This window comes from Micromys minutus (genome assembly GCF_963924665.1).
Source record: "Micromys minutus genome assembly, chromosome: 2".
NCBI classification, from domain to species: Eukaryota; Metazoa; Chordata; class Mammalia; order Rodentia; family Muridae; genus Micromys; species Micromys minutus.
Genome location: NC_137971.1, coordinates 40,521,840 through 40,548,824, shown reverse-complemented (window position 1 = coordinate 40,548,824; position 26,985 = coordinate 40,521,840). Strand labels below are relative to the sequence as shown.

At 38.5% G+C, this 26,985-nt stretch overlaps 1 protein-coding gene across 1 annotated transcript in view; it reads left to right on the top strand.

Annotated features, from left to right (window-relative positions):
- TRPM6 (transient receptor potential cation channel subfamily M member 6) overlaps positions 1-26,985 on the top strand; it is a gene marked incomplete at both ends in the record, with an annotated part of 141,027 nt that overhangs the window by 94,704 nt on the left and 19,338 nt on the right. Inside the window, 7 exon segments of the mRNA XM_080912911.1 lie at positions 7,028-8,163; positions 9,510-9,619; positions 17,554-17,671; positions 21,131-21,222; positions 22,472-22,530; positions 24,904-24,929; positions 26,649-26,699. Of these exon segments, the coding sequence (XP_080769037.1) occupies positions 7,028-8,163; positions 9,510-9,619; positions 17,554-17,671; positions 21,131-21,222; positions 22,472-22,530; positions 24,904-24,929; positions 26,649-26,699 (1,592 nt within the window).

Genomic DNA, 26,985 nt, shown 5'->3' with positions numbered 1-26,985 from the left:
CAGAAACTGAAGGACAAAAGGCCCTGTGATGGGTGACATCAGAATTACTATTTAGAAGGTGCCTGAAAGTGAGAATGGCAACTAGTCATTTATCTTATCTTAGGTCTTTTTTTCTGCATTTTTATTTTTAGTATAGCCAGATTATCTTTAATGATAATTTTCATGGAACATTTTTTAAAGTCATACAATAATCTCTTTGTTTTGCATAGGCCAGGTTGAGTGTTCTATCATAGTGTAGAACCGTATCGGCTAATGATAGCTACTTGTATATAGAACTGGGTCTACTTAGTTTCAACAAGTCCCCTTTTACTTAAGAACTTAGAGGCCAATATGAGTCCTACTTTGCCGATAGGTATCAAGGGCAGCCATTTTATCCCCTTTGTCAGAGAGTTTCCTTTGGACATAATAGATTAACCTTTTTTTGAGGATAAGGGGCAATGTAGTCTCTCTACAACTACTTAGTGCTGAAATTAGAACATTATTGTGAGTGCCCTGGAGGTCTGGAATGCTAGTTACAGGACAGGACAGGGATTCAGGCAATGGGCTTTTATCAAAAGCTTATGGTTACCGGACCCATAGGTGAAGAGACAGGGATAAGTCACATTGGCTGGACTGGTTCATATCAGATTTCAGCAAGTTCAGAGCTCTCTGACTACCTGGGAGCTGGTGTGGTGTAAGTCACTTTTGGAGCAGTTTGTAGTCTGTAGCTGATTCCTAGAAGGCATCGCTCAGCCAAGTGGAAACCTGCTAGGATAGATATAGAATAGGGATAGAAGTTAAAGTTAAAAAACTTAAAGGAAACCTTACATGGTCCATGTGGTTGGGAAAGAGAAGGAGTTTCAAGACTCTGTAGAGGTGAATCTAAGTCTTATGATTCCCTTGACTCCCTGAAGTTTACATGAATTTTTTTTGGTTAACTACCTACCTACCTTCCTAACCAACCAACTAACTAACAAACAAACAAACAAACTAACTAACTAACTAACTAACTAACTAACTAACTAACTAACTAACTAACTAAATAACATGTTTTAGATATATTAGCATTATCATTGTTGATAACCTGTATTGAAATCTGCATTGTAGAAAAAGCAGCTAACAGATGTCTGGAAAACAGCTAGAGTAGTCTCATATCTTCAAGTCAGAGCAAAAGCTGTGCACACCTTTAATTCCAGCACTTTGGAGGCAGAGAGAGGTGGGACTCTGTGAGTTTGAGGTCAGTCTAGTCTTCAAAGCAAGTCCAGGTGATCCAGAGCTACACAGAGAAAGCCTGAAAGTTGAAAAACCAAAACCAAACAAACAATCAAACAAAAGAATCACTTTCTTAGTTCTTTATAATTTGCATTTATAAATCTTAAAACACTATTTTAGACCCTCACTTTTTTAGACTTTAAACCATTTTATTTTCATTTAATCATTTGTCATGAGGCAGGGATAGTTACTGAGAGCAGTCATTGCAAAGCAGATTTTTTTTAAAATAAAGGAATGTAAAAAGTTACATCTGAAACCTGTTTGTCCTTTAATATGAAGCCTGTTAGCAAGGTAAATCTATCTGATTTTCTCAGCAGGATACCTAGTAGCTTTAGAAAAAGCAAGGGCTAAGTTTTAGTGAGATGAACTAACCAAGGTAGCTTTGGTGAAGGAACTAGGTGTCCACTGCTGCCAAACTAACACAGCTGCAGTGTGCCACGGACACCATCAGAGATCTAAGACGGATAATTTATAGCAGGAAGTGTAAACCAAGTGGCCTCTGTAGTGATTAAAATGACAGTTACCAGGTAGCTGGATGGTTACCCTCGTAGGCTTCTGTGATGTCAATGACTTCATTGTGGGCCGAGCTCATAGGTCTTCACTTGTTACAGAGGACAGTATTGTATCTTCAGCCTCTGCACAGGACGGAAAGGTCTTTTGATGACAGACCCAGGAGGTCTCATAGATTTTCCTATGACTCAGGAACTTTGGAAAACTGGCCTACCTTGACTTAGGCAGAATAGTTAGTCAACCCAACAGTGTCCACAGTTTGTTCGGGGACCTGTTAGCAGGTGAGGCATGAGGCAGTTTCTCCCATTGGTTACCATCATCACAATCGAGGTCTGTCTTTGAGATTTTTAGGGTGGCTTTTAGGAGCTGACATTTTTGTCTATCACAGGAAGCTTTTTTTCATCAAACATTTGGTGGTATATTAAACAGATCTCTATAAATTTCTGAGGGCTATTTATCGAGTATACCGGATCTCAAACAAAATTTACTTTTGTTGTTACTTGCTTTAGGCTTAACCTTGAAAACACATAGGATGTTAAATAAAGCTTATTTCTGTAAGTAGTTAATTAGCATAGTAATTGTAATTCTGAACATATTAGAGAATTTGATCATTTATAAGGTTATGAGTCTTTCTGCTCTCATGGATCATTGGGTCATTCAATCCAGGTGGGTAGTGGGATCAGAGATGTTGAGGGGTTCAGAAGCCCTGTCAGTATGTATGTACAGTGAATAACCACAGCAGGACCAGTTGTCACTTAGGGTGATTCAAGCTTATAAAGTTTTGGGGGATTGAGGGTAGGAATATTCAAGATGGGCTTAGGGAACCTGAAATGCCTCATTAGTATGGGGAAGCATTTTGGAAATCTCAGGTGCTAGCAGAACAGGTTTTATCTAGAGAAAGGATCCTGTAATCTAATTAAGGCTACGTGTGAGCTTCTTCAGATAAGACATATATGGGGACTTAGAGTTTTCCAGACAAGGTCAGAGAAGGAGAAGCCCCATTAATGGAGGGAGTCTTCTATATTGCACCAAGTCTAGAGGCTACTACTGGTTATGGTGGACTTTGACCTTAATTAGCACAGTTTTCCCACATACATACAGTGACTACTAACTTGACTGTCTTTATCATCTATCATATATCAGTTTATTATATGTCAGTGGCTTTTTTAAGATTAGGACTTGTATATTTATACCTGTTTGGTTTAGCCTTAAAAATAACTTTAAAAAATATTAAAACCCCTTTAGTATCAGAATAAAACCTTAAATCATTAAGACTGTGTATAGGGAGACCAGAAACTTTACTTTTCTGGTCCTTACATAGTATACGATTACAGAAAGTCAGTGAGTTATACAGCCAAAGCTTAACAAAGCTAGCAAAGACAAGGGGAGATACGTTCTTAAGTCATTGTCTGTTAGCCTGGATGGTCCTTGGTGAGGGGAGAGATTCTAGAGGCTTCTGACGGACTGCTGAGGTCATTTCCATGCTTCATCATAAGAGAGAAATATCACAGCTTCTGGTGCTGAGTGTTGGTGCTCATAGTTGTGGTCCAAACTCTTTTGCCTTTTATTTATTTATTTTTAAAGAATACATATTAATAAAGACATCATAATGTACCATATTCTGTTAACTTACAATGTCCTGTAGCCTTAAATATTTGAATATTTTCAAATATCTAGGTCTTTTTAATTTAACTTTTAACGTCAAAATTTATTTTCAAAAAGTTTAAAACCTCAGAACGCTCATGCAATATCAAAAAATAATGTAAATACTTTTTTTTTTTTACTTTAAGAAGGAGGAAATAGGGCACAACCACCGTCTGGACAAGGCACAAACAAACTTCAACAGATCAAACAATTCAATTTCAGTATCTGGGATTCACTTCCCCAGCTCTGCTCTTGGTGGCACATGCGCCCTGACTTCTAGGCTACAGCTGGCTGCATTTCATTGAAGCTGTTCTTCTGGTGACCATCACACGGCACTGGCATCTCCCAAACTGCTGGGGTCCCTCTCCTGGGCTTGCTTTAGAAACTCCATCCCTGACACAATGCCAAGGCTCAGCTGTTCTCCATGACCCTTCATGTTTTTAAAACCAATACCATTAGGGTTATTCTTAGATTACAAAGTTTAACTGTCAGCATGAGCTGCATTCTTATATATAAATGCATAGAGGTGCAGCTTTAATACCTTATTAAATCAACATTGTTTTTAAATTTTATTTTTTATAAATCTTGTTTTTATGACTTTGTTTCCAGGATAAAAATTACCATACAAAAATCCACCCTAACTCAAAATACCTAGCATACCTGTTGTTGCCTTATTGGTTGATTTATATCATGTGGCCATCTTTAATCCAGATGGTTGTTAGGTTACATGGTATCCACCCTTTCTAAGCCGAGCAAAGATAGTTGCCAACCATGTGGCTGCTTCCATTCCTATGGGGACAGAAGCTACGATAGTAGCAAGCCATAAATTGCTTAAATCTTAAAATAGTGTCATACCACATGGTTCTTTTAAGAACACACACACACACACACACACACACACACACACACACACACACACACTCTTTGTTATTTTACAACAAGTTTTAAGTTAACTTCTTTGTTACAGATTTTACAGATTATTAACTATAAACAATATACTTACAAATCTTGAGGTACAAAAAGTTCAGGTAATGGTCTTAGAAATGTAGAAATATGGTTTGCATCTTATCAAAAGTCTTAGTTGTTAAATGGAACCCCTCCCCATTATTTTCTCTTTTCTGTGCTCTCTTTTCCCTGTCACCCATCCCTCTGACTCACTTGATACAAGACAGAGAGGAGACGTTTAAATAAGTATGCCTGGGTCTAGAAAATGAATAGTTATAACCAAACTCCAAAGCCAGTTTTCAATAAAGCAGAACAGCATGAAATAAGTTCAGTATTCATACCCAAGAGTCATCTGAATCCCTGCTAAACTGAATCCAGTGGCCAGAAAGCTCAGAGATAAGGAATCCTGGACTCTGGCCATCAAAGCATCCCTGGCAAGCAGTATTAGTGGTGGCTGGTGGGAGCAGCAAAGAACAAGAACAAAACCAATAAACACTGAAGATAGAAAGCTCCCATACTCAAAGGACACCAGTCAGGAAAACAATGTGGTGGCCACCATCATTCATGCATTCAACTGAGCCTGATCCACTTTGTCTTGGATCCCATGTTGGCTACAAAACTTATGGACACACCAGAAAACACAGGCCTACCTTTACACATGAACCAGACAGACAAAACTTGGCATTAAACTGGGCATGGCCGATTTCCATCTTGTCTCCCAGTAGCCAAAAAACCAGAACCAGGAAGGTAGTGCAGCATCTTGCTTTTTGTCCTGAATGGGAGAGAGTGTTGGATCCTGTTGAACCCCTCCACTTCCCAGATCAAGGATGCCACAGAAAAATTAGTATGACTTATGAGGGAAGCTTTGGAACATCTCAAGGTGTGCACCTTAGGAGGCAGCCATTCAGTCCTGTAGAAATATCCAGCTTTAGAATTTGGATGTTTGGTCTGATATTGCTAGGGGCTTCACAAATGTTAACCTACCAGGTGAGAATAAAACCACTACCAGAGAGAGAGAGAGAGAGAGAGAGAGAGAGAGAGAGAGAGAGAGAGAGAGGGAGGGAGGGAGGGAGGGAGGGAGGGAGGGAGGGAGGGAGGGAGGGAGGGAGGGAGAGACAGAGAGACAGAGAGAGACAGAGAGAGAAAAGAAGAAGAAGAAGAAGAAGAAGAAGAAGAAGAAGAAGAAGAAGAAGAAGAAGAAGAAGAAGAAGAAGAAGAAGAAGAAGAAGAAGAAGAAGAAAAAGAAGAAGGGAGGGAGGGAGGAAAGGAGAGAGGGAAAAAGAGAGAAATGGAGGGGAGGAGACGGGGAGAGAGGGAGAGAGAGAAGGGGAGGAGGGAGGGAGAAAGGAAGAAACAATACATTCTTGCTTTTGAAATTTGTAATTTTTGTATTAAGTAATGAAACCCAATGCTCTTTGTAATTTCAATATCCCCACAAAAGCAACTTATGAGAGAATGAGCTCACTTGGCTCAGTATGCTATGGGGCAGACAAGTCAAGGCAGAAGGACCTTGAAGTCATTATTCACGAGCACCGTCCAGAGCAGAGAGCAACAGTGCTTACATGCTGACACTCTTTCCATTCCTACACAATTCATGATCCCACATGCAGGGAAAGATGCCCTCCACACTGGATAGGTTTTGCCATCTCTATTAACACAGTCAAGACTGTCCTCCACAGACACGCCCACAGGACAAGCTGATCTAGATAATTTCTCAGTGAAACTTCCCAGGAGACAGTGACAACTTAGTCATCACAACCATCCGCGCTCAGGTAGCTGCACTAGTTTTGTAGGGTTACTAGGAAAAGCTAAACTTGATGTTTTATGTCAATAAAAATTGATGGTGTCATATTTTTGGAAATGAGGTATCCAAAAGTGAGGTGTCACAGGACCATTGTCTCTCTGAAGTCTCTTGGAAAGAGTCCATCCTTGGTCTGCTAGCTACGAATGGCTTGCAGGAGTTTGTGGGTTTTTTGTTGTTGTTGTTGTTTTATGCTGCACCACTCTGGTCCCAAGAACATTGTCTCTCAGAAAGTCTTCACATCTTCTTTTTCCTGTTTGTTCATGCTATGGTTTTTCTTCTTCCTATGAACCTTCCTAGGATATCTTTAATATGTTTTTAAAAATATTTTTATGCTTTTCTTTTTTTGAGATTGTGAAATAATTACATAATTTCCCCTTCCTTTCTTTCCTCCAACTACTCCCATTTATTCCCCCCCCCCACACATACACACTCCCTTTCAAATTTGCAACCTTTTTTTCTTTAATAGACATGAAAACATGGAGGAGGGAAAGTTCAGGGTGCCTCAACCTTAGTCAAAGGATTGTCCAATAGAAGATATTCTGATGTTTGTCATGAAAATGAATGAAAACATCAGTGGACTAATCCATCAAATCATTGCAGTGGTAACTACCTTTCAGGCAGCTGGTAAGCTGGTTCTGATGTCTGAAAACGATGCAAGAGCTGGAAGTGTAGATTTATAATTCTCCTTGGTGTCATAGTGGAAAGATGGGGAAAGTCAAGGTCACCTGGGATTAGAATGCATACTGTATTAGAGAGACAAGAACATGGGAAGCAGGCTTAGCTTTTGGAGCATTGCCTTAGCTGTCACCTATAGAAGTAAAAACAATTCCTACCATATTAATGTGTTTATTGTTGTTCTGTCTTCACCATTAGGGTATCAGAGATGTTCTTCCAACTTAAAGAAATGAATGAAAAAGTATCTTTTATAAAGGACTCCCTACTGTCCCTGGACAGCCAGGTGGGACACCTACAGGATCTCTCTGCCCTGACCATTGACACCTTGAAGGTCCTTTCTGCTGTTGACACCTTGCAAGAAGATGAGATTCTTCTGGCCAACAGAAAACATTCCACTTGCAGAAAACGTCCCCACAGCTGGACCAATGTCATCTGTGCGAAGGTTCTAACTGACATGGAGAGCTGTGGGAAGAAGAAATTTCAGTATTATAGCATGCCCCCTTCTTTGCTGAAGAGCCTTGCTAGAAGCCAGCTTCCCCCAAGAGTTCAAAGGCCTGCTTTTGTAGAGGTTACACACAGTAAGAGAGAGGCCTCACATATAAGAGAAGACCAGGAGGAACGAGAAATGGAACAGAGGACCATCGCTTCTGGGGTTTCCCATGTCAGACAAGCCCACTCTAAGTACGGACAGTTTCTTCTGGTCCCATCTTCTGAAAAACAAGTTCCTTTGTCTTTGGAAAGCCCCCCACATCTTTTAAAATCATCTGAGGAGGCAAGCATGGATGGTCTGGCATTGGAACATATACACCAAAGTGATATCTCTATCTCCTTACAGACCCCTGTTGCCTCCCACCAGGCCTTGGTAGATGAACACAAAGATCAACATGAGGCAGTTACACAGTTGTCAGATATACCTGACAAGGCAGAACAAAGCTCACTCACATTTAGTGGTATACCTGGTCCCATGACTGTGACTTCTCTTCCTTCGAGAGCCATCAGCATGCAGGATGAAGGTGGATATGTGAACTGGGCATTTTCAGAAAGTGGTGAAACAGGTGTGTTTAGTTTTAAGAAAAAGTGGAAAACTTGCTTGGCCTCCACTTGTAACAGTGACTCCAATCCAGGCGGAGACTGCTCTCTGTGGACCGGAGGTGGGGCTGGACTGGATACCTCAAGAGGATTGGCCCAGAGTTCTGAGTGCCCAGCAGGGCTGTGGACCCAAGCAAGAAGATCCATTTGGATCAATCCTCTCTGCAATGATAAAGCTCTCAGTAAGAGTCATAGTTTCAGATTCCATAAAGAGGAGAAACTGCGAAAAACCTGGAAAAACAACAGTAAGGAACAGTTGTTCTAAATTTATTTTTTATTTTTTTAAATCATATAATTTCTTATATTCTTGAAAATTTTTATACAGTATGTTTCCATCATAGTCTCTTACCTTTCCCAGCTCCTCTCAGATCTTCCCATAACCACACAACTTTACGTTCTTCCTCACTCTTAAAAAGAAAAAATCTGGGGTGGTGGTGGCATATTACTTCCATCTCTGAGTTCCAGGACAGCCTGGACTACAGAATGAGTTCCAGAACAGCCAAGGCCACGCAGAAGAACCCTGTCGTGAAAAGCCAAAAAACCAAACCAAAACAAAACAACAACCAACAAAATAACACGAAGCCCCAGACAAAACAAAAAGCGTAAGATACATCCTGGAGTTGGGTTTGTGTTGGCTGGCTTCTCCTGAGTGTGGGACCTGTCTGCCTGGGACGTGTTAGATTTAGCCAGTGTCACTCTTTGGAGGAAAGTGATTTCCCTCAATTTCTCTGAAGCTATCAATCGCAAACAGCTTCTTGGTTGGGGTGGAACTTAACACTCACCCCCCCTCTCCTTCCTGGCATTTTTGTCTTTATGAACATGAGGAGGCTTGGTACCAGCCATCACTCTCCCCATGCGTTCATATGTCCACCAGCCCCGGAATGTCTAGAAAATGGTGTCTTTGAAGTTACCCAATATCTCTGCCTATGAACAATCTTTTTTATTCTACCTCTTTACTTTCTGCTTTGACAGTGTCTTAGTCAGGGTTTCTATTCCTGCACAAAAAAATGACCAAGAAGCAAGTTGGGGAAGAAAGGGTTTATTCAGCTCACACTTCCATATCACTGTTTATCACCAAAGGAAGTCAGGACTGGAACTCAAGCAGGTCAGGAAGCAGGAGCTGATGCAGAGGCCATGGAGGGATGTCACTTACTGGCTTGCTTCCCATGGCTTGCTCAGCCTGTTTTTTTATAGAACCCAGGTCTACCAGCCCAGGGATGGCACCACCCACAATGGGCTGGGCCCTCCCCCATTGATCACTAGTTGAGAAAATGCCTTACAGCTGGATCTCATGGAGGCATTTCCTCAAGGGAGGCTTCTTTCTCTATAACTCCAGATTGTGTCAAGTTGACACAAAACTAGCAAGTACAGACAGGGAGGAGTGTGATAAAGACATTCATTTATGGCTGAGTGAGGAGCAAACAGTTCTTTTTATAAGTGTCACTTGCTTCGGTACTGTTGTGAAATGTCTGTGTTTATTAAGAGTAGAATCATTCTTCTTGTTTCCTCACCGTCCTCCCCCTCCCCCTTTAAAACGAAATCGTCACTGTCAACTGCCTTCAGCATTCTCATGTACACCCTTTCCTTCCAGGCCATTCAAAATCCTCAGAGACCGGGTCAACGTGGCTCAAAACAAAACTGCTAACCAAGAACCGGAGCCTGTCAAAGAAAAAGAGGAAGACGCAGGGACTCCAGGTTCCGGTAAGTCCTCCTCCTGCTGTGCTTTACTGTTTGAGCAACTGAGCTTGTGGCCTCATCACTCCACTGGGCTCCTTTTGTGTACACATGTTAACCTTGTACCAGGAGGGGTGAAGACACACATTGTGACTCGTTTATCTGTTCACAAGCTGAAAGCCAGTGGGGTCGTTTCCATCTTGGGCTAGTCTAATAAAGCCTGAGCGAGTCCTTGTGTCTTTCCATGAACATTTGCTTTCATTTCTCTTTGGTAAGTACTTGGGAAGTGGAGGAAGGTCAGTATTCTGTGGTATGTAATTGTCAAAGACGCCACCATGTGGCTTTCTGTGTCCACCTGCGGATTATGAGTACATCAGGTGTTTTGCTTCCACACCTGTCTGCATGATGCTCAGCCTTCGTCCCAGGTATTCTGTTGGCCCTGTAGTTTACGTCATTGTGAGACTGATTAGTCAGTACTGACCTAGGCAGGCTCTTATGAAACTTCCCACGTGTCCATTGAGATGTATCTCTGGGTCTTTTGTAGAACATTGAAGTTGCTCTGCTTACTGTGAAGTTTTAAGAGCGTACTGTGTGTGTGTGTGTCCTCAGCTCTCATGGTTGTTCGTGCGAACCCTTTCTCCTCTTCATGGTCAGAACAATTGTCAGAAGCAGAGAATTACTTTTAAATTCTTGATTAAGTATTTGACTTTATTTTCTTCAGGGGCTAAAGATTTGCTTTTATCCCTCAAACCCAAGACTTTAAACCTAAGACACTATCTCTTGTTTTCTGATAGGATGCTTACACTTTCAGTTTCTCCATCGGCTCTACAGTCTATTTTAAGGTAATTTTTGTATATGGGGACAAGAAAGGATTGAATTTTCTCTCCCATATGGATATCAAAAATTCTATCATCTTTTTTTGTAAAAACGTGACTTTTTTTTCTATTGAATTACCTTAACATTTGTCAAAAACTAATTGACTCTACAGACCCACAGTATGTGTGGCTCTATTTCTGTCTATCCCCATGCCAATACTAAATCTATCTCAACTACTGAAACTTTATAAGTCGTGAAATCATGCATAAAAGAAATCCTTCGTTTTTCAAGAAATGATTTGGCTATTTTATGTTCTTTGCATTTATATATAAATTTAGTCTCAGATTTCAGTTTTTCACACAGAAGCCTTCTGGGATTTGGAACAGAATTGCTGTGAATCTGCATGCCAGTTGTGGGAAAATTGACGTCTTAACCACAACTAGGTGTTTGATTCATGGAAGCAATATATAGCTAGCTAGCAGGCCTTTTAAACTTTTTCTCAGTAATTCTTTGTAACTTTTAGCATTCAGGTCTTGAATATCTCCTGTTACATGTATATCTAAGTATTAAAAATATGTATCAAAATTTAAAGTTTTCTTATGATTGTAGTTACTTTAAAACAGCAAATTTATGATTATGATATATATATATTTATATATATATAATGACTGTGATGTGTGTGTATATATATATAAATATATATATGTTTGTATATATATATATAAATATATATATATATATATGTTTGTATATGTCTGTGTGTAAAACTTTGGTCTTATATTTTACAATTTTGCCAAACTCACTTTTGCTTTTGGTAATTTATTTAGAATGTTTTATGTCAGAGATGATATTAACAACATAGTTTTACTTCTTCCTTTTTAATCTGATATTATTATTATTATTATTATTATTATTATTATTATTATTGCCTGATTACACTGACTGGAACATTTAGTATCATGTTAAATAGAGGTGGTGAGAGCTGGCATCTTTTCCTTATATACATCTTTGAACTGTAATGGAGGCAGAACCCAGGGCCTTTGCTTTTTCTTCTGTTGCTCCTGGTGGCATGTGCTTTGTCTTTCACCATTAAATACAGCATTTGTCAATCTCATTGTGCATCAACTTAGATGGCTTGCTTCTTTGTTAGGTTATTTTTATAATTTCAGAGTTAATGTTTGAAGCATTAAACCAGCATACTCTAGTCTACTGGGTAAGCTGCACTTGTCCACCTATGTATGCTTATATGTGATAATAATTTTGGTCGTTTTAGCCCCTGTGTCCCTGGAACATTGCCTTTAGTTCCCTTGCTCCCATAGCTTTGGTTTGGGTGTGCGAATTATTCCAGGATCATGTGCTACATTGGGTATATATCTTCAGTGTTCCTTGTGAGTTTGTGAAAAGCTGGCAATCTTTTGATGTTACATATTCAGCCATATTGTCCAATAACGTTATTCTTGTGGGAAAGTTTTTAACTACCCATTAAGTATATGTGATAGAACAAAGGCTATTTAGATTATCAAATTTAAAAGTCGGCTTTGTCTGTTTCTGTACTTAAAAACTTTATCCATTTCAGTTAATGATTCCTGTTCATTTCTGTGCCTGGTAATTTGGGTCATCTCTTTATTTTGACTAGTTGGGACAAGTGTCTGTGATCTTATGTGTTGGCACAGCATTATTTATAAGACGCTCATCCCCTCCCCCCTCTCCCCAGATCTGTCTTTGAGACAGGGTGTCAGTGTGTAGCCCTGGCTGGCCTGGAACTCATGTTACTCTCCCCCACTGTGACCCAGAAGCTGTGATTATAGGTTGTGCCACTAGCCTCAGTGGGATATCTTCTGATATTATTTTATCGCTTCATGCAGGACTCAGAGTGACACTGTCCCTTTATTCTGAATATTAGAAATTTATATTTTCTTTCTTTGTTTCACGATTAGCCTAGATCTAGGGATTTTTGTTTTGTTTTGTTGTTGTTTTTTTTTTTTTTTTTTTGAAAAACCAACTCAATTTTACTGATTGTTCCCCCTGAATTCAATTCTATTTCCTTTGTTCAGTTTACTTTGAGTCTCACTTGATTTTTCTCTTTCTAGTTTAAGTTAGAAAACTTGGTTAATGATTTGGGAGTTTCCATTTTTTAAAAGTAATATTTTAATTTACTCATTGGTAATCCCACACATGTACATGTTGGATCATTTATTTTGGATGGAGACAGGCATTCAGTGTTACACAATCCCCTCTAAGCATACATTAGCTAAGTTCTGTGAATTCTGAGGTTGCCTTCATGTTAGTCCAATGACTATTAAGCACAATACCTTGTCGGAACGAATCTAATTGTGTGAGTTTTCACTTCCTTTCAGTTTTTTTTTATGTTTTATTTTTATTTTTTTTTTGTTTACACTTTTTTCCAAATAAACTGATGCTTTGAAATATGCATCTATCTTTGTTACCATAGTAAGAAGCAGTTAAAGGCTTTTTATCACTGTTTTAATCCCTTGATCTGTTATGGGCCTGTTTAAGTTGTTAGTCATTTGGCCTTGGCTTAACATTAGTAGTTTGCATGAATCTAGAAATTTGTCTATTTTTTTTCAATTTTCTACTTAATGAAGTACAGGTTTTTGTATTATTCTTTTATAATCAGAATTTCTTTGGTGTCTGTTGAAATATTTTCCTGTTTATATTTGCTTCTGTTAATTTGGCTTCCTTTCTTTCTTTTGGTAAGTTGGGCCCAACTATCTGCCTACGTTCTCAAAGAACCAGCTCTTAGATTTCCAGAGTCTTTGTATTATTATACTTTGTTTATTTTCACCAATTTTTACTCTGATTTTTATTATTCCTTCCTGACTACTGGGTTTGGTTTGTTCTTGTTTTTCCAGTTTTTAAGTTGTATCATTAAGTCATTCATTTGTGCCTTTAAAGCATTTTGAGCGTCAGGGCTTAGAGCTATGAGTTTCCCTGTTAGAACAGCTTCTACTATGCCTGGGGGTTTGCTTTGTTTGTTCTGTTTTCATTTTCATTTAGTACCAGGAATCTTTTGACTTCTTTTTTCTATTTCTTCTTTGACCCGTTCATCATTTAGTACTGTGCTGTTTAATCTTCACGAGTTGGTGTAATTACTGGGGGTTCATTTAGTGTTGATCTTAAGCTTCATTGCATTGTGGTAGAAAAAACAAATGGAATTGTTTCACATTTTCTGAATTTGTTAAAATTTGTTTGGTGTCCTAAGATGTGGTCCATGTTAGAGAAGCTTCCATGGGCTTCTCAGTAAAATGTGCATTCTTCTGTCTTTGCATGGAAAATTCGCGTGTTAAGTCCATTTGATGTCTGTAGCTCGATTCTGATGTTTTCCCTTTATGTTTTGTCCAGATGGCCTGTCTACGGAGAAAGTGGGGTGCCCAAATCCCCCACCATTATTGAGCTAGTCTTTACTTGTACTTTTATATCTTGTATTATGCTTTTTATGGAATTGAATCCACAAATGTTTGATGCATATGTGTTTAGGATTGCAATGTGTTTCCGGTGAATTGTTCCCTCGGGGTTACTCCTCTGGTTAGTTTTGGTTCGATTTCTATTTTATTGGATATTAGGGCAGAGGCAGCTGTTTTCTTCCTGATCTCTTTTGCTTGGGACATGTCTTTCTTCTATTTCCTCTAAGACAATACCTGTCTTTGAAGGTAAATTGAATTCCTTGTAGAAAACAGGAAGATGAATTCTGTTTCTTAATATAGCTGACTGTCCTTAGGTGAGCAGGAGTTGAAGCCATTGATATTTACTTTTATTACTGAAAGGTACCTGTTGATTGATGTAATTTTTGTTATTATTATTGTTATTTTGCTATTTGTATTTTTAGCCCCACTTTGTATTTCAGTAATTATAGCTTTGTTATTTTTTTTCTTACAACTTTATTTAAATAAAACAGAGATACATGTACAGATTTTTTAAAAAGCATTTTGGCATGAAACTATATAAATATATTTTTGTCAGTTCTTGGTCTTTTTAAAGGTTTGATAGTATGCATTGAAATCTTACTAGTTACAATGAGTATAAAGTACATGTAAAACAAAATGTAACATGGAAATAGTCAAAGTTTTTTTGGTGTGTAAAGATTAGAGATAATTTTTTAGACATGCAGAATATATTTTATTATTTTCTTTTTTATTGGATATTTTATTTATTTACATTTCAAGTATTATCTCGTTTCCTGGTTTCCTCTCCCGATACCTTCTATCCCATGTGTTCTTTTGATGTTTTATTATTTTATCCTTGGTGTTATTTGGGTATTCCCATTCATCTTTTTGGTGTTCAACACCTCTTGGTCTATCTTATGCTTGATCCACTCTACTGATGGGACTGTCTACTGTATATTTGATATACTGAGATTTCAATTATAAAATTCAATTTCAGTACTTTCTTTTTTTTTCTTACAACTTTATTTAAAAAAGAGATAAATGTACAGATTTTTTAAAGCATTTTGGCATAACACTATATGAATATATTTTTGTCACTACTTAATTCTTTTAGAGGTTTGATAGTATGCACTGAAATCTTACTAGTTACCATCAGCATAAAGTAAATGTAGAACTGAATGTAACATGGAAACCGTCAGAGTTTTCTTGGTGTGTATAGATTAAGCATAATGATCTTTGGATACCAAAAATTGCCACAAGGCCATATTCTTAGCTCTTGGATTATTAATGATTTAAGTTCCAGGTGTACCACACTCTGAGAGGATGCTATATACTTATTTTTTTTTTCCTAAGAAGGACTGAGGCTTTCACTTTTTTGCCTTTGTTTTTCTTGAGCTTCATATGGCCTCTGAGTTGTTTCTGGGATATTCAGAGCTTTCTGGGGTTAGTATCCACTTATCAGTGACTGCATATTATGTCTGCTCTTTTGTGACTGGGTTACCTTACTCAGGATGACATTCTCTAGATACATCCATTTTCCTAGGAATTTCATAAAGTCATTGTTTCTAATAGCTGAGTAGTACTCCATTGTGTAAATATACCACAATTTTTGTATTCATTCATCTCCTGAAGGATATCTGGGTTCTTTCTAGCTTCTGGCTGTTATAAATAGGGCTGCTATAAACATTGTGGTGCATGTGTTCTTATTGTATGTTGGAGCACCTCTGAGGTATAGTCCAGAAGTGGAATAACTGGGTCTTCAGGTAGGAAGGACTATGTCCAATTTTCTTAGGAACCACCAGATTGATTTCCAGAGTTACAGCCAGCTTACAACCCCACCAACAGTGGAGGAGTGTTCCTCTTTCTCCACATCTTCTCCAGCATCTGCTGTCATCTGAGTTTTTGATCTTAGGCATTCTGACTGGTGTGAGGTGGAATCTCAGGGTTGTTTTGATTTGCATTGCCACGATGTCTAGGAATGTTGAGCACTTCTTTAGGTGCTTCTTAGCCATTTGATATTCTTCAATTGAGAATTCTTTGTTTAGCTCTGTACCCCATTTTTAATAGGATTGTTTGACTCTCTGGAGTCTAACTTCTTGAGTTCTTTGTATATATTGGATATTAGACCTCACTTTGTTATTTTTATTTAATCTCTTGGATGCTTGTTTTTATCTTCAGTCTGCACTATGGCTTTCAGAATTCTCTGTAGAGCTTATTTGATAATTTTTTTTTTAAAGTATGTTTGTACTTTGGAAAGGTTTTCTTTCTCAAACAATGGCAGATAGTTTTGCTGGTGCAATGTTCTCTGTTGGCTTCTATGATCTTTTACAACTTGAAGTACCTTACTCCTCAGTCTTCGTCAATGGAAGTTTTTACAAAGTAGACCGAAACCATTCTAGAAACCCACACGTGGTCAAAATGCTGAGAACGGCTGACCATGGGGTGCTTAGCCGCAGCTAATTTATATCCAGCAATGCAACATGAAACTCAAGGTTCAGGGAAGATCTTGAAAGAAGAAGCAGAAAGGTTGTAAGAATGAGAGAACCAAGATGTCTGCTCTAAGGTATATTCCAGGGCAACTGCATTCATGAAATCTCAAAAATACTGTCGCCTAAACAAGATCTTCACAATAACATTAGTTGGTAGGCCAATATGGATGGGGGATATTGCACAAGGACCTATCCCTAGATAAAGAGTTACAAGCAATTGGTGACTATGGAGAAAGGGAGAATCAGGCTTCTTCAGAAACAAGCCCCTAACTAAGTAATTTAACTGGCCAACTCTTAACAGATACATATATGAGAAAAACTATATGGGTTCAGCATATTGTATGTATACATACATTCACACATATATGCACATATATGTAACAATAATTAAAGAAGAAGTCATGTGTTTGAGAAGAAGTTGGGAGTGTGGGTGGAATTTAAAATTGGAAATGACATATCGTACAGGTGGATAAAATTCACCCCCTCCCCAAATTAAATACAATAAAAAGCAGAAGCAAAGACAGAATGGGAGACAATGATATAAAGTCCTCTCTTAGGGGAGAGCATTAGCTCAATAAGGACAGCTACCATCACAGTCAATACCATGGCCTATGGGAATCCTATGGAAAAACATTTTAACGATATTTAGTTTAGAATATTTCAAATGGTCTGAGTTTGACTAGAAATTGGATCTGAGCTCAAGTGCTCAACATTACATTCATTGTCTTGAAATTTACCAGTTTGCCTATTGTCTCTCCCTGGGAAAGATGTAAACAGGTAAGTAGATTTCAGCTATCTACTACTTTAATATTGGAGACAACGAAGTTTGTACAAGTTCTGGTGGGGCAGACTTCCAATGCAAGTACTTTGAATTTAAATATTTCCCCCTCTCTATATCTGTGTTTTTTGAAATATGATCTCTAATCAGCAGTATGAGCTTCCCTTGGGAACTCATTAGAGATCCGAGTCCCACCTCTCCCTAGACCTTCTGAATAGAAATCCTGAGGGTGCAGGTTAATGACTGCTCCTGAGTCCGGAGTGATTCTGATGCTCATTCAGGTCCCACTCCACATTTTGGTTCTTAATTTTAACTGCAGAGCAAATGTACACAGTCTTGTGTGTCCTACTAGCCTGAATGGTGGGGCTCCTAAGTCTTCAAGGTTCGTCACTGACTTCCACTGTGTGCTTCTATTAACATAACGTAAACTATTCAGATCAGTCATTTTATTTGACCAAGTGACTTTCTCTCCAGGTAATAACAGTCAATGCCTGCTATCAAAGTGACCAATCGAATTCAGAGCCACGAGAAACCAACACCACTGTAAAGAACAACAAGAACTGGCTCGCTGTGTCCACCTTCAGCCAGATAGGTATGTAATTTGTAGCCTTAGACCCCAGCATCTGGCAGAATCCTCTAGGGAGTAGTGTTTAAACTACTGGTAGTTTCTATTGTTCTATTGAGTAGACATGAGGTACAGAGAGATTGCAGAAGCCTCTGAGGGAAACAGCTCTTTGCTCCTTTTATGATACTTTTGCAAAGGACAACGTTTCATTGCTGAAAGGACTTGCTATCAGGATATAGAAAAGAGTTATTAAAATATAGATAATCTTTTATAGTCTAGGAGTGTTTGCGCTAAATCGGGTCCTTCAGTTGGACCTATAGGGAGGGGAGTTTGCTTAATTTTCAGAACCATTAAAGCTCATGCAATACTGGTAAGGACTAAGGTCAGCCATTGTTGGTTATTCACCATGGCCCACATGAGGTATTTACAAGTGGACAAGTGCCAGTTAAACTTAATAGGATGTGCGGGGAAGAGCTGCACGCAAGGCATAGCATGAGGAGTAAAGTTAGATGAGACAGATTGTGACCAGAAACACACACAAATACAGCTTTGAACTTTGTACACTCGAATATCTTTTTAAAGAAGAAAGCATGTGATCAAGAAAAACACACGTTTGAAATTACTTAGGACACTAAATATTAAACCCTGGTAGATACTGCAGAGTCTTCTACATCATAAACCCTCCTTGGTTTATGCTACATGGTCCTCAACTAAGTGGCAACTTTTCATACCAATCCTAACCCCTTGCCCTCTTCAGGGGCCATTGGTCCCTTGGCCAAATCTGCAGGCATGCTTTGTGGGCAAAATAAAGGGGATGCTCTTGGCCTCCAGTCTGAAAGAGACAGAGGTGATATGAGGCATCCTGTGATGTATGGTGCACACTTGAGGAAATCAGACTGTCCAGAAAAAAAAAAAAAACATTATGGCGCAGCAAGTGAACCCTGTTTTGTTTTTAAGAATCAACCCTCTATGAAGCCAGTGTGGACCAAATGGATACGGAGCATTAGAAATTAAATGGGAATGATGTTGGGTCACAAGTATGGCTCAGAAGCTTAGCTGTCTTCCCTTAATCACAGGTTATAAGAGATTGTGCCTTTACCTATGTTAAACCCACACCTAAAACACAACTCTAGCAAGTTTATGATTCCCCGAAAAAAATTTGAGCATGTTCGAGCCTCGGGCAAGAAGACTGTGTGTCTTCCAGGCCAGTATAGGTTATGTAGTGAGACCTTTCACCATAGTGAAAACATAAGCAAGCCATGAAGCAAGCACAGAAAAACAAAAACCTTGACAGAAGTCTAGGATGAATCATCTCTCTTCATTTACGAATGTTATATTTAGTTAAATAATATCTGTATTTTATAAGCAGTATAACCTGTGTTTAATTTATACTTTTTTAGGAAGTAGTAATTTAAAAATGTGTTCACTGTGATATTTTTGTACGTGTGTACAATCTGCTTCAGTCATATTTAGTTACCTTTCCTGCCACCATTCACTCTAGGTGTGGTCTGTCTTTCAACAGAGTTCTCACCCTACTATTATGCTCTTAAAAATCTAGAGTTAACAGATGAGAAAAATCTTTGATATCTGTCCTTCCCGGTCTACCCTGCTTTGATTTCTTGTTAGTGTTTTATTCCTGTGAAAAACCATGACCTCAGCAACTTTTATAAAGGAAAATATTTAATTGGGGACTGGCCTATGTTCAGAGGTTTAGTCATTATTGTCATGGCAGGAAGAAGCATGTGACATGTAGACAGACATGGTGACATAGTGCTGGAGAGGTAGCTTAGAGCTCCCCATCTGTCTGTGGAGTCAGCAGGAAGAGAGAGAGCCACTAGACCAGGCTTGAGCTTCTAAAACCTCAAAGCCCACCCCCTCATCGACATATTTCTTCCAACAAGGGCATACCTAGTATAGCAAGGCCACACCCCCAGTGATGTCACTTCCTGAGTCTATGGGGGCCATTTTCATTCGGACTACCACACTTTCTTCATTGACTTCTGACCATTTTCCACAAATGACACCATTTCATTCTTTATACTTATTTTTAGATCATAGACCATTATTTTTAAATATACTATGATCTTTTCAGTGAATTTCAGATAAGAAGATATGTATATCAGCAGGGTCTGGGAGGAATCTTGTTCAGGGAATCTGCCTGACCCCAATGGCTTGACAGATCTGTTGAGCCTTGGTGTCATCCTTGGAACACATATTAAATTTAAACATGTTATTATTTCTTTTGAAACATCTTAAGAAATAATTGGAAAAAAGGTAAGGAAATAAAATTTGGGGAGTTACAAGGTTCTCTTTCTTTTCCTTTCCAAATCACAGGCTTAAGTATCTTAGGTTGGCCTCAAACTTAATGTGCAGCTGAGGATGACCTTGAACTTCTGCTCCTTTTGCATTTAATTCCTGCATGCCATGGTTTCAGATATGCATTGCAATACCTGTTTATGCAGTGCTGGGGATTGAACTCAGAGCCCATGCACACTGGGACAACTATCAACTGAGTTAGAGCTCCAGTTCTCAGGGAGCCCATAAAAGTTCTAAGCATCCCATGAAAATATAAAATGTATTTTCTATAATATTTTTAGTCATGATATAGCACTGTCATTGAAATTATACTTATTGCAATTTTATCTTATGACAATAGCTTTCTTTGTATTTTTTACATAGTTTTATCTAGAGCAAAATCACATGGAAAAATATAGTTACTGTCTCTTATATTTGTTACAGCTCTTAGCTCTATAGGTACCAGGTGTAAACATAATAATAAAATAACATCTCTTTATCTAGTCTAAGAAAAGCACAAAAATTAAGCTTATTGATGACATCCATTTTTTTCTCTGTCTTTTGTTGTTGTTGTCTATTGTACTCTTGTGTTTCATGCTCTTATGAAGGAAGGATTACTAACTTACAACTAAATTCCATATATTTTAAAGTATAGGAATATAATGCAGGAGATAGTGAATATAAAACTTTGCTGACTGTGTCTAGAAAAGCATCATGGATTATTTAATTCCTGACTTTGACAGAGAAGTAAAAGTTAGGGTAGGTGGGGTGGCTCAGTGGGTAAGGTGCTCACTGAACAGAACAAGCTGAAGGAAATGAGTTTAGTCCCTAATTCTGTGCAGAAGTGGAAGGGAAGAAGTGATGTTGCAAAGTTGTCCTGTAACCTTCATGTGCAAATGCTATATGGGCATGCCTTGTAATAATGATAATGATAATTATAATAATAAATACAGTCTCCAAAGAGAAGCAGAAGCTATTATAACTCTGATGCAACAATAGAAGTACAGAAGCAGAGTATACAGTTTTCAGTCATTTCAAGAAAAAAAGGGAAAAAAGTGAAACTAAAAATAGAGAAAACTATGTCTAAGTTTAAATAAATGTACTGTGTCCAGATTTTTGTATTTGGGAAATGTGATTTGAATGTAACACATCTCAACCAATTTTCTAATTTTTTCTTTATAAAAAAACAAGGTTTAGAACCTTATATACATCAGAAAATGAAAATGAAGGAAACCGAACAATGTGCTACACAAGCCAGAGACCACTTAAGGCAGCCGCAAGAGGTAAAAAGTTTGATAGTTTTGTAAGACATTTGTGCCTGTAATCCTTGACTTTGCTGCACTAACTAATTTTATTCCCGCAGCACATAGCTGGCCTCTGTGTTAACTAGCATTGGACTGAAATCCTTGGGAACTCTATGCTCGGGTCGATTCTTGCTTGGGTTTTAGACTCTCCACATTAGCCCTTTGTTTATTTTATTCTCTTTCCTTGGGCAGTTTGCTTCTCCTGAGGATGCTTTGATAAGCGGAGTTTATCTTTTCAGATATGTGAACATCGTCATATGCTAGAGAAACAGGTTCTCTCCGGCGGGCTTTTCAGAGGCAGCTCATGGAAAAGTTACTGTGAGACATAGTTCAGCTGATCTGAAAAGAAACTTTTACCAATTAGAGTCTTTCAAGGCTAGAATGGTTGGCCTTCCTATAATTATCAGTAGTATCCAACTGAGATACGTCTCAGGGAAACGCCTAGTTCAATGCCTGAAGTAGACCACATCTCAAGAACTATGACTCGGGTAAACATGGCATAGAATGGGGGTAAATTCAGCACAATGCTCTTGATTTCCCCAACCTCCATCACCTGGAGCAGTGACAAACTTATGACAGGGATGCCATAATGTAATCTTACTGAATACCTAACACAACGAAGCTCATGGGACCTGGGCTATTTTGCTTGTAGTTTGAGCATCCAGTCAATCCTTGGCCTGGTAGGCACAGTTAGAGATAGGAGTAGCAGAGCTAAGATGCTTGCTAATATGTCTGTAGACCAGGATGCAGAGGGAGGCGATGCTGACCCTCACAGGGCTTTTCCATCACTCCTTTTAAAAATCACTCTGTCCTGATGCCTCCCACCTTCAGGATGGACCATCCTACCTAGGTCAATCCTCTCTGCGAATGTCCCACACCCAGAAGTTTGCCATATGTGTTTCCACTACCCTGGCTTTTTCTGACAATAAAAGTTATCCATCTGCCAAGTCAGACCTCCCCTGCTTCTTTCAGACCATGAACTGATTGCTCCATTTCTGTAAAAATTTTTATATATTGTGCTTTCCTTTCAGTGTCTCTATAAAAGCATCTTTCATTCATTCAGGTAAAACCATCAACTGTGGAGGAAGGTACCCTCATTACATGCTGACATTATGCATGTGATCCAGGTCCTGCACCAGGCAGAGGGAAGGGTGTGCTTGGCTGACGTGTGACTGGAAGTATGGAGTGGGAGTCATGTGTCCTTGTCATGTCTCTTCCCTTTCAGCAGGACCTGGATAAAAACCCCTCATGGAATTCCAGGAGCACAGGCCTCAGCAGGAGTTTTCTGTGAGTATTTCTGGGTGGCTTTTGGATTCTGTCCTCTAAGCTGATTAGGAGTAAAGGCTTAGTTTGATCAGAATAGGAAGAAAAAATAATGCATGTGACATGACAAGATTTTTCTTATGTTATCAAGGATGGCAAAAACTTTTATCCAAACATTCTAGTTTTTGGTGACAGTATCACATTTTTCTAAGGATTTAGCTTTCTGGGGCATTATTAATTAAGAGACATGTATATAAGCACATCTACCATACCATGTTCTTATGATTTATTTTCCCTTCTTATCTAAGAGATAGGCTGATTATGGCTTAGGAAGGAGTCAATACTTGATAGTTTAAGTTGTGGGGCTTTGTACTTTTTGAATAAAGTATTCCAGTTGTATCCTAAAAGAAAAAAAAAAAAAAAAAAAAAAACTGTGTTACACACACCATGACAGGTGAACAGTTCCTTTGCAGTATCTTTTCAGATAGGTAAGATTGTGAATGTGCTTTACAGAGTAACACACAGCCAGTTTTGTCTTAAAAACAAGGAGATCTTATTGAATTTATTCTCTATGATTAGAGATGATTTATTTACTTTTATTTAATGTGTGTGAATGCTTTGCTTGCATGAACTTATGTATGTATATGTGTGTAATATTCATGGAGGCCAGCAGAGGGCATGGGATCCCTTGGATGTGGAGTTATGAACAGTTAGGATCAACCAGGTGGATACTTGGAACTGAATCCAAGTCTTTGGCAAGAGTAGCAAGTGTGCTTTACCGCCATATTGTCACTCCAGGCCTGGCTCACGTGGTTTCAAAAGCCACTCCTCCCTATGTGTCCCTTTCACAGAATGAGGTTCGTCTTTGTTTCCTGGTTTTCAGTGGCACTGTAATTATCAAAACATCAAGTCTGACGAGGACTGAGACAGAGGGGGAGACAAGATAGGAAGGAAACATTATGGTTGCATATTTCTGAATGTTGTTTATTCAGAGAACTTAAGTTTGAAACCCAACCAAGCAAAGATAATTCTATTTTATTTTAATTTTAAGGGGCATGGCCTCATCAAGCTGCCCAGGTTTTCCCTAAACCCCTGAGCTCAAGTCATTCTCCAGTCTCAGTGTCCCAATTAGCTGGTGCTGCAGGTGTTTGGCACTGTGCTATGGTGATGTTTCCACTCCACATTGTGTATATGTGGTGTGTGTTTGTGTGTGTGTGTGTGTGTGTGTGTGTGTGGTGTATGTATGTGTTAGTGTGTATAAGTGTGTTTGAGTATGTGGTATGTTGTATGCATGCATGTGAGTGTATTGGGGGGTGTGCATGTGTGAATGTATGTAGGAGAGTGTGACTGCATATGAGTGTTGTGTGTGAATCTGTATGTATGTGAATGTGTGTGTATATGTGTGTATATGTGAATGTGTTGGTGTATTTGTGTGTTTAGTTTTCTAGTTACCGCATCAAAATATTTACAAGGCTGTGGGAATAGAGGAAGTTGCCCCATGTGAAGACCAGTTGATATAAAGACGGTAGAAGGTTACTCTCAGTTTTGGTCCTCAGCTATTGACATGGCCTCTCTTGGGAAGTGCCAACATAGCCTATGTAAGCCTGCTAAACCTAAAGGACATATGACTTTTTTCTCTCAAAGGTTCAGTAGTTTGTGCTCATGCAGAGTGGTGGGTTATTGCAGCATGAAATTAAACAATAATTGTAATTGTACTTTCTTCCCCAAGGACCCTAAATACTGGAGATATTCTTTGAATGCATTTATTCAGACTTGCCTGTGGCCACTTGTGCACTTGAGCAGGGCAAGTAACAATTTAAAGCGAGCTAATTTCAGCCTGTGAACATTTAGGGGCCACGTGGGCTAATGAAACTGATTTGTGGGCTTGTCCAGAGATGTTCTCAGACTCATTTGTAGGCATCTGCTTTGCATAGTTCAGGCACCCTTTAGTTTAATTGATCCAGAACAACACAAACACAGTTAAATCTTATGTATGTTGTGTGATCACACAGCTAATTAAAACCACTAACACCACCATTTTTCAGTTAGCTTGGGGCATAGATTAAAAGTGGTTTACATGCCTTACTGGTATTACTTTTTTCCCATGGAAATAATTGTATGGCTACAGAGTTTTCTAGTGGTTAAACTAGGAGTAAGGTATATATATATATATATATATATATATATATATATATATATATATATATATATATATATATACATATATATATATATATATATGTATATATATATATGTGTGTGTGTGTGTGTGTGTGTGTGTGTGTGTATGTGTGTGTGTGTGTGTACTATTTCTGCTTCATATCATTCTTCAGTGTTTTGGTAATAAAAAGACTTAAAACAGCATTTTATAAATAATTTCATTTGTTCCCCAAACAGATCAAGAAGCCCAAATGAAGTCAACAGTAAGTTTTTATATTTAAACACTTATTTTTTAATTTTTTTTATTTTACTGGTGTTAGAGTTCCTTGTTCTGTTAAGAATTGTACAGCTTTTGACTCTGTATTTTTTGTTTTGTTTTGTTTTGTTTTGGGGATACATACAAAGTAGAAATTCAGTATAAAAATAGAGCTATTGCAAACAAATGAGGACTAATGAGTGGTTTTACATTTTTATGCTGTTTTGTTTTGGTTTTGTGGTATTGAGGATTGAACCCAGGGCCTTGTGTATTCTAGATAAGCACTTTGTCCTTTGAGCTCTGTCCTCAGCTTGGAGTTTTTTGAGTAATCATCTGTTTTGACTGTAATTTTCATGATATTTCTCTGAATGTGAGCAGAGAGCCCTTGGACTCATTTTGACTCTACAAAAATTGATAGTCTTATAGTTTACACATACAAGAAGTCAGTCACACACTTGCATGTGGAAGCTTTCTCCTATATGATTTCAAACAGACTCTGGGCCCGAAGTGTTGACTAGGGCCTTTACAGTTAGCCAACAGCTCTCTGTGTGATCTTTGCTTTCTCTTCTATAGAGTGCTGTGCTACCTGGCATGAAGTCTGTTCATGTTCAGCTAAAATGAATTAAGTAAATGTAACTAAGTTCGTGGAGCTCCTGAGATGTTGACGTCTTGGTTGGAACTCAGCTTTGTCCCCAGCAGATGATCATGTCTATCTTTCATGTGACAGTAGGGCAATCCATTATAGTTAGAAAACTGTTGTGGTTACTATTACTAGAGAGAAATTATACTAGAGAGAAATTATAGATTTCTCTCTAGTGCACTGTATTTACTTTTCTAAAGGATGAGCACGGCATCTTATTCACTTTCTTGCCTAGTGTGATTCATAGTGGGAGCTGAAAGGCTTCATTACTGACTGAATTCAGGAGCAGAAGTCTTTTCTGCTGACTGTAGTCCCCAGCATGCCACCTCAAAAGATGCTTGCTCCATTCTTTCTCTGGCATCAGGAGCCAGAGTGCTTCCTAAATTTAGGCTCACTCTGTTCTGTATTCTAGTAGGTGGAAAGCAGTTGCTACCATGAGACTGAAGGTTCTCCACTTTAATTTTGATTTTCATGGAACAGCAAACTCACTTCAAAGGATTTCTCTGGAGCTTTATGATTTAGGGATGGAGCAGATAGAAGAATGTGAATTAACACTGGAGGTGGTGTATTTCCAACACAAGGTCCTGGCACAGCTCAACAAATTCCATGGTGTGATACTGGCCACCCCTTCTTATGTATCTGGCTCATACATAATGTTTATTTTCATTTGCTTCAGTCAGTAAGGTAGCATGCTAATAACTAGGCATTAATATTGTCTTTGCATGGGTAGGTGAATCTTGGCAAAGAGCTTAAAGAATCGTGCTTCTGGGATGTCGTGATGGGCAGCTGCGTGCCTTCTGTAACCCAGAGGTGTAATTGGTTCAGAGGAAATATACTTTGAGGCTAATATTACCTGTCTTTCTCCAATTCCCCATATAAATATGCTTGGAGATATTACATCAATGATTGGAAGCTGTCAGGATAGCAAGCATCACAGTAATGCATTAAAGGATATTGGGCAAGCTTTTCTGAATAGTGAGAAGCTATTCTGATTAAGCCATTTAATAGTAACTTTGAAGGCCGTGTACAAACATGTATTTATCTCAAGCCAAGTAATTAAAATGCCAATCATTTCTATGATTTCAGAGATCTCAGCCACCTTAGAAAGCCCTCAAGAGCCTCACCACCATTATTCAGGTAGGAAGCATGTGTGCACAGATGGGTCAACTGAACTGAATGTGTGGGATTCTGCACTTGTAAACAGAAGCATCCATTAACTCCACATTATTGATATAGCTTCTATTCAGAAAATTGTTTATTCTAACGGTTGGAATAATTAGACTCAGAAAAACAAACTGTCGGGATTTAAGAAAACTCACATTAAAAAATGTGTATGTGTGCTGGTGAATTGCAAATTTGGAAGAAGATACTCTTGGTATCTAAAATTTTCTTGCAAGCCCAGTACTAGCCAAAATCCCGACAC